This window comes from Myotis brandtii, unplaced genomic scaffold (genome assembly GCF_000412655.1).
Source record: "Myotis brandtii unplaced genomic scaffold, ASM41265v1 scaffold933, whole genome shotgun sequence".
In the NCBI taxonomy this organism is placed as follows: domain Eukaryota; kingdom Metazoa; phylum Chordata; class Mammalia; order Chiroptera; family Vespertilionidae; genus Myotis; species Myotis brandtii.
In genome coordinates, this window is record NW_005371850.1 from 227,002 (window position 1) to 238,380 (window position 11,379).

Sequence of the window (11,379 nt, forward strand, 5' to 3'; positions counted from 1 at the left end):
GTTTGTTTAGCTTCTATAATTGAAACTTTGTTGCTTTCGGAGCTCAGAGCCGGGCCGCGGCAGGCGGGGAACCTTGGCTTCCTCCATCACTGGAGCAAGCAAGCCTCCTGCTCGCTTCAGCTGCATGGCTGCCAGCCGCCATCTTGGTTGGGTTAATTTGCATATCTCGCTGATTAGCCAATGGGAGGCGTAGCGAAGGTTCAATCAATTATCATGTTTGTCTATTATTAGATAGGATACCTATTATGTGTTTGAACTCAATCAAGTTCAATACTTACATTCAATTGCCCAAATGAGCTAACTGGTCTCACTTTATTTTTTTTTAATGTTTTCATTGATTTTAAAGAGAGAGGAGGGTAAAGGGTAGAGGTTAAAGGGTAAGGAGAGGGAGGGAGGGAGGGAGGGAGAGATTGGTTGCCTCCTCTATGGTCCAGGACTGCAACCTGGTCATGTGCCCTGAACCAAGAATCTAATCAGCGACTTTTTGACGCATGCAACGAAGCTCCAACCAACTGAGCCACACTGACCAGGGCTAACTGGTCTCACTTTAAATGACCACAAATACCCCTCAGCTAATTCACCAATACTACCACATTTCTCCAGTAGGTTAGCTTTCCCACACTTACCTTTGTCTCTCTTAAGGTCCCCTCACTCTGAGGTGATGACCCAATCTCATACTTCATAGAGAAAATAGAATCATAGGAAAAACTACCTCATCCTTCCACTGCCAACTTTATCAACTAATTGCTCTAATTAGCTGATCCAGGAGAGAAACAGAAAACAGTTTTTAGGAGCAAAGTCCTGGAGTAGGAGGAGAAGGGATAGGACAATTTTATCCTTTTTAATGATTTCATTCTATTATATAGTTTTAATAACATTTTTATTTATAATAGCTATTTTAACATTTTTATCTACTAATTCTATCACCTGAGTTCTATCTATGTCTTTTTATTAATTTCCCCTTAATTACCCATTATATTCTCCAGTTTCTTTGCATGCCTGCTAATTTTTTAATTGGGTCCCAAACATTAAACTTTGTTGTAAAAACTTTTAGTACTCCTTTAAACATTGTTGGGCTTTATTCTGGGACACAGTTAAATTACTTGAAATTAATGTGATCCTTCTGAGACTAGAGTTTAATCTTTGTTAGGGGAGTACAGAACAGTCTTTAGTCTAAAGCTAATTTGACTCTACTACTAAGGAAATAATCCTTCTGAGAACTCTTATCTGATGCTCATTATGTTAGGAGGGCTTTCCATTCCAGCTGTGAGTATACAACATACAGTATTTCCAGTCTTTTGTGAGCTCTGGGGACTGTTCCTCCTCCTTCCTTCCAGTTGCTTTCCCCCCAGCCTCAGGAGTTTCCTCATAGATCAACTTTCAGCTGAGACTTTAAGGGGATCTCTCTGTGCATCTCTTGTGCCGTACTCTGAAGCCACTTTAACCTCCCTTACTTATACTTGCAGCCTGGAAATTTTCTAGATAGTAACGAGAAAATTCGAAGGCTCAGCTTTGCTTCCCACCCCATTTTAGAACTTTGTAATTTTTAAAAGAAACCATTTGTTGATGCTCCAGCTCCCACCTTATTTTCTTTCTACTCCTTTTCATAGCAGAACTATTCCAGAGAGTCATCTCTATTTGCTGTGACCCCTTTTGCACCATTCATTCTTTTCTATTATTCAAATTGGACTTTTCTTCCCACCACTTAAACAAATTAAACAGTCACTTTCCCTTACTCATCTTTCCAGGGAACACAGTCAATATTCTTCCCCTCCTTGAAACATTTATCCTCATTTTCTTCCTACTTCACTAATAGCTCCTCTTCTACCTGAACTCCAGGGCACAGCTTTAAAAGTCATTTATACACTAAAGACTTTCAGATTATACACCTCTTGTGCAAACTGCTTTAATGCATTACATTCTTGCATATTCTAATTAAACTAGTGGCCCGGTGCATGAAATTCATGCGGGGGGGGAGGTCCCTCAGCCTGGCCTGCACCCTCTCCAATCTGGGACCCCTTGGACATCCCTCTTGCAATCCCAAACCGCTGACTCCTAACCGCTCACCTGCCTGCCTGCCTGATCGCCCCTAACCACTCTGCCTGCCAGCCTGCTTGCCCGCAACTGCCCCCCCACCAGCCTTCTCACTCCCAACTGCCCCCCTTTGCTGGCCTGATTGCCCTCAACTGCCCCCCCACCAACCTGATCACACCCAACCCCAGGCATTCCTGGCCTCATTTGAATATATCTCATTATTTAATCACTAGTGGCCCGGTGCATGAAATTCATGGGGGCGGGGGGGCATGTCCCTCAGCCGGGCCTGCACCCTCTCCAATCTGGAACCCCTCGGGGGATGTCCGACTGCCAACACAGGGATTGGGCCTAAACTGGCAGTCGGACATCTCTCTCGAAATTCAGGACCCCTGGCTCCTAACCGCTCACATGCCTGCCTGCCTGATCACCCTAACCACTCTGCCTGCTGGCCTGCTCGCCCCCAACTGCCCCCAACTGCACTGCCTGATCACCCCCAACTGCCCTCCGCTCCTGGCCTGATCACCCCTAACTGGCTCTGCCTCGGCCCTTCCACTATGGCTTTGTCTGGGCGGCAGCCACAGAGCCGGCTGGGGCGACCAAGGAACCCAATCCCCTGCCTCCCACCCACTCTGGCTGGCTCCGTGGCTCCGGCCGGCACCTCCATCTTTGTCACATCAATTTGCATATTCCCTCATTGGCTGTGGGTGCTGTCATCTTTATCGTGAAGCGACGGTTAATTTGCATATTACTCTTGTATTAGATAGGATATGGATGACTAACAGTCCATCCTTTCTATATCCTCCCTCCACTAATTTTCCCTATCTCAGTATGTGGCCCAATCACTTATCCATCCAGCTGTTCAAGGTAAAAATCGTTAATCTTTGATTCTTTTTCCCCATCTAGTACACTCAAATTGCTCAACAAGTTCTTTTGGCTCTACCTTCAAAATACACCTCAAATTTACCCATATCTCTTCATCTCCACACTAAATTAAAACAATCAACTTTCACTCTTGCCCAATATGACTCATTGTCCACATAAGGAGAATAATCTTAAAAAACATAATTCAGATCATGTCATTCCCCTTGCCTGAAACTCTCTAATGGCTTATTTCAAAATAATCAAAACTCCCTGTATTTGTCTACAGACATGGACCCCCTGACTACCTTTGGGTCCTCACCTCATACTATTCAACCCTTTTTTCACTTTGCTCTATTCACACCAGCTTTCTGTGCCTACCTCAGGCTCTCTGCATGTGGAAGTCTCTCTGCCTGTAATGTTCTTCATCCAGGTCTTCACAGGCTGGCTCATTCACACCCTTCAAAGTTCAGGTGAAATGTTCCTTGACCATATGCAAAGGAAACTATATTCTCCTCCTTCCACCTGAAATTCTGTATTATCTTGTTCCAAAGCCACATATGAGTTGTGTTATATATATATTTTTACTTTTATTCATTTGCCTTTTGTCTATATTTTCCCATTGGAATTTGGTCACTCAGTAAACAAACACTGAACACTTACCATGTGCCAGGCACTAATTCAAGTGCTGAAAACACATCGTGAATAAAACAGGCAAAATTCTTGCCCTCATAGAGCCTATGTTCTAGAATGTAAGACCTATGAAAAAAGGAACCTTGTTTATTCACTACTGTATCCATAAGGCCTTTATTTAACAGTCTTTGGCTCATAGCAAATACACAACAACTATTTGCTACAAAAGTGAATGAAAATGATTTGTCTGTATTTTCTCAGCCTTTGTACAACATACCTTACCTCAAACATCCCCACTGAACTTTTAGAATAATGATCAAATTATTCCTTTAGATCTCAAAATAGTCATATTTATATTTTGTTTCCCCTTCAGATTCTATTACCTTATGGGTAAAGCAGAAATTTGCAACCATCACTACAAAATTCTGGCTCTCATTTAAAATTCTCATAACACTAAAAGCATTCTGTGACTACTGCACCCATTTATATTCATTAAATCCTCTAGAAGAGGATTTAGTCACAATGGGTCATATTAGATTTATTAACTACACAACTTTATTTTTGATCTACCTACTACAGTGGGACTGGTGGATGAAATTCACTTTTTATATCTGCCACAATTTATAAAACGGAAACCAGCTATCCATGCACCCAGACTACTTCTTTGTAAATTATGTTCATATAATATGCAGAAGTCATTAACCAATTCAAGATTTAATGATTAATTATAAACACATAATACACATTTGGAAACAAATATACTGGTAACACAATATACCCAAAACAGGAAACGATCATAGTTCTACTTCATTTTGCAGTTAACAAAACCTGGATGAGTGGGAGCATGTATGCACAAAGTTTTGGAAGCAGGATGAGGTTAAGTCTAATAACTCCCAGTTTGATTCTTTTCCCAATTAAAAGTTATCTAAACTTAAAGACAATTTTTTATGACTATATCAATGCAACTCTTTAGGGACAGAGAACACATCTAACATGTTTATATCTGATGATCCCAAATACAAGGGACTGAATAAAATCAAGTAGTTTTTGAGAATCAACAACAAAAAAGGCCATTCTAAACATTCTACTAGTATTTGATAATGAAATTCATCAGTACTGCATATTTACATATACTGCCTTATACTGAAGTTCATTTAGTAAGAGTAACTGACTTGTCTAAGGCCTCAAAAAGTAAAAGCACATTTTCTCAGAGGATATGTATATATAAAATGTTTTTATTGATTTTAGAGAGAGAAGAAGGGAGAGGTAGTGAGAGATAGAAACATCAATGAGAGGGAAGCATAATCACTGATTGGCTGCCTCCTGCACAGCCCCTACTGGGAATTGAGCCCACAACCCGGGCATGTGTCCTGACCAGGAATCGAACTGGTGACCCCTTGGTGCAACCACTGAGCCATACTGGCCGAGCTGATTATGATTTCAAAATTAAAAGATGAACTCCAAAATAATTCATCCCAATATATGAAAACACTTGAACCTATATTAAATCACTCATAGGATATTTAAACTTCAGGTAATCTTTGCCTTGGATTCACTGCAAGGCCACATCCTATTTCTTCAGCCAGAACTTGCTCTACTGAAGGAAATTAAACCAAACTGATTTGCTTTAATAATCTGTTGCAAGATTCAGCAAACTATGTCACATGCATATTCAAAATTGAACCAAACTTATTAAAGATAACCTTCATAACAAATAACTAAGGAAGGACTTTATCTTTTAAAGAAGTGATTGTATCCCCATTCATCAAAGCTACAATTCCAGATAATGGGTCATATTAGATTTATTAACTACACAACTTTTGTTTTTCATCTACCTACTACAGTGGGGCTGGTGGATGAAATTCACTTCTTAGATCTGCCACAATTTATAAATGTACTGAAGATAACATAGTTTCAAAAAGTAGTTCTAGCAAGTTGCTTAAAACATTTGAATCACTTTACTCATTGATTTCCCCATAAATTTATCCTTACAGAAAAGTTACTATATTGTTAAGTCACACTTTAAGAGTTCAGGAGTTTACTTTAGAAATAAGACATATTCTGTCTAGTTTTGTTTCTGTGTTTTATACCACTTATGCACTTAAGAGACTCATAGTTCGTTTGATTCCCAAATCTTTTTTTCTCAAAATTTAAAAGATATTCATTTGATTTTTAGAGAGGTAGATAGGAAGGGGAGGAGGGAGGGAAAGAGGGAGAGAGAGAGAAACACTGATGTCAGAGGGGAACATTCTTCGGCTGCCCACCAGGGATCAAGCCTGAAACCTGGACATGTGCCCTGGCCTGCACAGCACGATGACCAATCGAGCCACACCAGCCGGAGCTGTGAGTTGACTTCTTTTAAGAAGTAAAATCACAAACTATACCATTATTTAATGGCATTATTGCCCTTTGTAAAATCCTACCTTCTGCTTTCCATTACTGTTTTAACCAATTACCAATTGCTGATAACAAGTCCCCTTAACTTTTCAGGAAAACTGAACCATATAATCAGAACCACACATTTATATATACAAACAAAAACTCCTGCCATTATATATGCACATACATACACATATTTCTTTACAATGACTACTACTACATACCATGATGTGGTAGAATGAAAAAGAAAACTGAAACCGAGTCCATAGTAGGAGTGGTTGGTTTAATATTTAATCCTAGCCACAAATTCATGAATTTGTAAGCACAGATTATTATTCCTTGTTTACAAATTTAAGCTACCCTATATTTAGATGGTACTTTTAAGTCCTGTTGATTAACAGAGAAAAGATAGTTCAGCACAAATTCCATTACCTACCACAAAGCACCCACAAACACCATTAGCTACATATAAGCCCATTAGTTTTCATTATTATTTTATAAGAAAATGAAAGTACAAATGGTACTAATCCAAATTTTTAAATATCAAATAGAACACTGAAACAAGAGCTAATATTAATACTTTAGGCACCCAAGTACTATAGTTTTCGAGAGGTTCCTTTTGTCTCTTCTTGAGCCTTTAATTTTTCAATTATCTTCTCCTAATTAAGTCCATGTAATAACTGCCATTCTGATAAAACCAAAGTAACTCCATTTGAAACTTCTAGGGCATAGATCTTTGAGCTTTCTCCATGCCTCCAGCCCCACCCACCAATTTTCCAACACTGAGAAATTGCTGACAAATATGAACTTTCTCCCTAGAAAAATATACCATCAAAAATTTTATATACATATTATGGTAATCATTTCATGTAACTCTCAAAACCCCAACTTAGAAACTTCTATTCAAAAATATCTTGGGCAGGGTAAAAGTTGAAATTAGATTTTATCATTGTTTCTCAATTACTTGTGATTTTATCTGGATTAAAAAAAACCTTGGTTTACAAAATCTTAAAGGAAATATATTAATTTCTTTCGAAAGTGAGAAATCAAACTTTTAAACTTATAACTTAAAGTAATTTAAACTTATTTTTATAAAAAACAAAAAACTAGATTTTTGTTGTTTTGAAAATGTAGTGCTTAACCATTTTTTCTCGTGTCAGAGATATGTACATATTTTCAATTTCCTCCTAATTAAAACAAAAACCACCTATCTGCTTTGTAAACGGTCCTTAACTTGGGTTTAATAAGATTGTATACTGGGCCAGTAATGAAGAATATAGTTTTAAGAGGAGAGAAAGCATAGCGTATGAGACTATTCCATCTAATTAGAACCAAATTTAAACTAGGTGTTGGTCTTTGACGGCTAGACCCCAATTCTAAGGTGGCTGTGTAGGGTAATATCAATGTGATACCATCAACATCTTAATTACATCACATAGCCTACCCAACCCAGTCTAAGCAAGGACAAGAACGGTTCTTCTCTGTCCCTTATAATAAATGCAGCCACATAGCCTGCATTCATCCCATTGAAATAAGTTCAACCACTCTAGGAACCAGGTAACTTCAATTTGTTAAATATCACTTTAAAACCAACATTTTCAGAATAATTTTTTAAAAGTTAATACTACTGACATCTTAGAAAAGTTTCCTTTCAATTAAAGGCAAAACTGTGGCACTAAACATTATTTAACACTTCTAATTTTAAAGTTAAGACCTTAAAGTTAAGATTATAATATTTTTAAAAAGTTAAAATATTATAACGGGGAAAAATATTATAATGGTGCAACATTTGCCCCCTCCCCAAATGCTTTAACCTCTGTCCTTTTCACCCCTAAAGGGACTCATTTATCTCATATTGACATCTGAGTCTACTGACTTCCTATGATTTGAAAATTACTCCTGTTAACTCATTAAATTAAAACCTTCAACTGTTACTTTTTGATTTACCAAGTTACAACACATTACATCAATTCAGACATTTAATCCCTATCATCTATGATCTCGATCAAGTCCCTCTATTATAATCTGAAATTACTTTTCAATTCTACAACAACAACAGAACACTAATAACTAAATTCCAAAGTTGAGAAAAATTCATTTAGGGGGGAAGAGGAGAATTCTACTTAGTTTCTTAAAAATTAAGAAGCATGCCCTAGCTGGTTTGGTTCAATGGATAGAGCGTCAGCCTGCGGACTGAAGGGTCTCAGGTTCAATTCCAGCCAAGGGCACATGCCTGGGTTGCGGGCTTGATCCCCAGTAGGGGGCGTGCAGGAGGCAGTCAATCAATGATTCTCTCTCATCATTGATGTTTCTATCTCTCTCTCCCTCTCCCTCTCTAAAATCAATAAAATATATTTTAAAAAATTAAGAGGCATGCCTCATTATGTCAGTGTATTAAGCTTGTATTATAAAAATTGGTTAAATGGGAGTACATTAATAAGTGTTATTTTCCCAGTGTTAAGATGTAGAATTTCTGTCAAGTTTACCATAGAAACAAAATATGGTAGCAATTACCATATTTTAGGTATAGCTCACTTGACAATTTTGCAGATACATTTTGATCATGAAATGCTTTCTTAATGAGGTGGTGTACACAAAACTTTCCTCATCTAAATCTGTCCCACCTTTGATCAACATTGGATTATGGGACATTCGATTCAGGTTCTGGGTCACTCCTACCTAAAAGACACCATAACCAATGTGTCAATCAAAGGCAAAAGTTTGTTTTAATCCTTTGTCTTTGTAAGAAGTATATCATTGTATCAGCAAATTATCAAAAAGTTTTTTTTTTCCTAAGGTTGACTCAATTCAATGACCTTTATTCTTAGTATACATTTTCATAATTGTGTAACATGCTACTTTCATTATTGTGATTTATATAGCCATTAACTACCAGCATGAACCACAGGATTGGAAAGCAGCTGTTTAGCTGGTACTGTTCACATTCTTCTATTAAGTTCATTATCTATTCTTGAGGTCTATGCTTCACAGATCAGAGTTTTAGTTGGATGTGAAGTGAAATAAATTCTAAACAGATGACAGAAAAAGGTTGTGTGAAAAAAAACACCCCTCATGTCCCTCAAAAATAGGGTCTCCACATGTTACAAACTAATGATACCTATTGCACTATAAAATTCAGAATTATTTCAGTGCACAAGAATTATCTGTAAAATTTAAAAAGCATATTGATACTTCAGCTGAAGTCAACTCTGATTTCAGACTGTTGCTCTTGGGATTGCCCAAGACTTTTAACTAAAGCTCGACTTAACTAAATGTGTACTACAGTGCTATATTGCTTTTATCAAGGCTCTTCCCTTCCTTGGCTGCAAAACAAGAACTACAAATTAATTTCCAGGGCAGTGTAACTGCAACACCCCAAATTTAAAGTATTATCTGTAATAAACTTATAAACAGAAACAAAAATAAAACCCAAAGACAAGATTCTGCAGTCACAAGTACTTTAATTTTTAAAAACAAATCACTTATTTAAAAATAAACAAATGGCACCATTCTACACTAAAGATACAAGTAAAATAAAAGGTTCTATCTCATAATGTACTGACAATCTCCACTACTACATACACTTATTTTGCTTACCTGTAAAGTGATATTTAAGACACTACTCTGAAAAGTAACATTCGACTGTCATACTGTTTTACTTTAAAAGGTTAAACAACCCAAACAGTTTAAACAGCTTTATTTTCAAAATCAACATTACAGAGTATAATTTCTACATTTAAAATTCTTACAGTACCAAATAGAGGTATTACAGTACAATTTTCCACAACAAAATTGTAGGGCACAAATCCAGCGATTCCTCGACTTCCTTGAACTGTCAATACACTGCACCCTGTTTAAACGGCTGTACCTGAAAACCAAGGTATGCAATTCCTTAGGATTAGAAGTCATCAAGTTATACTGTCAAGGATCTGGGGGAAATGAGAGGAAGATTCTATTATCCTTGTGTGTGAACCCAACTTCCACGACAAGGTAAAGCCACAGCTATGACGCAATGTCTATTAGCTGTAAATATTTAAATACTGAAACCCATCCTAATTAGACATCTTAACATTAAGGTTGCTTTAGCAAGGTTACGGATAAGAAAGGGTCCGTTTTGAAATTTAGATCTGTACTATCTACTTGAAAGTGGGTGTTTTCTCCCCCGTGATGAGAAATTAGCACGCGAACTTAAAACTTTACTTAAAAAACACACAAAACGAAACCTGATAATAAAATTACAGGTTTTAGACGAGCCACGTACTAATAAAAATACCTGCAATCATCTGCAACATATTCTCAAGGATCAGAGAAAAACTCAGAGACAGTAGTTTATCATCCTCCCACTACCTAGAACTGGGGGGGGAATGGATGCAGAAGTGCCAAGTATACAGAAAATCTGCTTTGAAAGAGTCGTCGGGGCAAACATGCAGTCCCTTCAACACTTGGTTGCAGGGGCGATAAAGTCTCAAAGACCTGCAAGCAACATTGAAGCCTCCGAAGGCTCCACAAGGGGCCCCACATTTCCAGGCCACCAGGAAGTGAAACGCCCCCTCGGTGCACAGAACCTGAGCTCACAGGAGCCAGAGGCGCGCGAAAGCCGAGGCGGCCCTAGAGCGCCACCCAGTGGCCCGCGAAGCGGCCTGCAGGCGGGTCCTCCTCACACCCGGCGCGCCGCACCCCCACCGCGACCAAGCCCGTTCCCGTCTCCAGAAGCACAAGGCCCAACCCGACCACTGAGACCACAAAATGGCTGCCGGCAGCTTCGTCACGTGACCCCTTTGTGCCTTTCGGGCTCCCGAACTCCGTAGGACCCGGGTACAAGTAGCCAGGGTCGGCGGGCGGCCTCAGAGGAGGTCCCGCCTAGCCGCGGCGGCCGGGATTCGAGGCCAGGGGAAGCGGGGTAAAGGGCCGGCAACGACTGAGAGTCGGCGGCGGAGAGAAGATGGCGGCCATTTTGTGTGGGTTTGGTGCTCCGCCGCCGCCGCCGGCAGCGGAGGGAGCGGGGCCTGGCGGTGGGTCGGACAGGGGAGTTAACACGTACCGACTCCTCTTCCTTCTCCATTCCGGTGGGCATCTGCGGCACGGCTCGGTTTATCGAGGCGTATTCGTGCAGGTCGGGCAGATCCTCACAGCGGAAAACCGGCAGCGGCTTCGAGGCGTCTAGCGCCCGCGCCCGAAACGACAGTTTACTCATCTCAGGCGCAGCAGATACCTCTCTGCTCTGGGGAAACGGCCCCGGCCAGCGGGATCATGGAGAACCGGGGGATCGGTCCCCACTCGTCTGCCGCTGCCGGGGACTTGAGGGGCGGAGCGCAGAGCTCGCCGTCCGGGCCTTAACAGCAGCCGGGAGGGTGGGAGGCTGTGCCGCTCCGCGCCTCTCTCGCTCGCTCTCTTCAATACGCCATGGCCAACATGGCGGACATTAAAACTCCACTGTGCGCTCTTCAGCCAACCCCAGCCATTCCCCACACTGCA

The 11,379-nt window shown here is 40.1% G+C and overlaps 1 protein-coding gene and 1 long non-coding RNA gene across 3 annotated transcripts in view; both read right to left on the minus strand.

Annotated features, from left to right (window-relative positions):
- The window catches only part of LOC106724702, a 38,019-nt gene extending 34,476 nt beyond the window's left edge, over positions 1 to 3,543 (minus strand). The window contains exon 1 of the long non-coding RNA XR_001360544.1: positions 3,530 to 3,543. This is a non-coding gene — a long non-coding RNA (uncharacterized LOC106724702). The remainder of the gene's footprint in view (positions 1 to 3,529) is intronic.
- Positions 1 to 11,373, minus strand: part of LOC102255279 (enhancer of polycomb homolog 1) — a 93,839-nt gene extending 82,466 nt beyond the window's left edge. For both annotated transcript variants that reach the window (XM_005885882.2, XM_005885881.2), the window contains exon 1: positions 10,946 to 11,373. In XM_005885882.2, the coding sequence (XP_005885944.1) occupies positions 10,946 to 11,098 (153 nt within the window). In that variant the 5' untranslated portion in view covers positions 11,099 to 11,373. The remainder of the gene's footprint in view (positions 1 to 10,945) is intronic.
- Between the last annotated feature and the right edge of the window lie 6 nt (positions 11,374 to 11,379).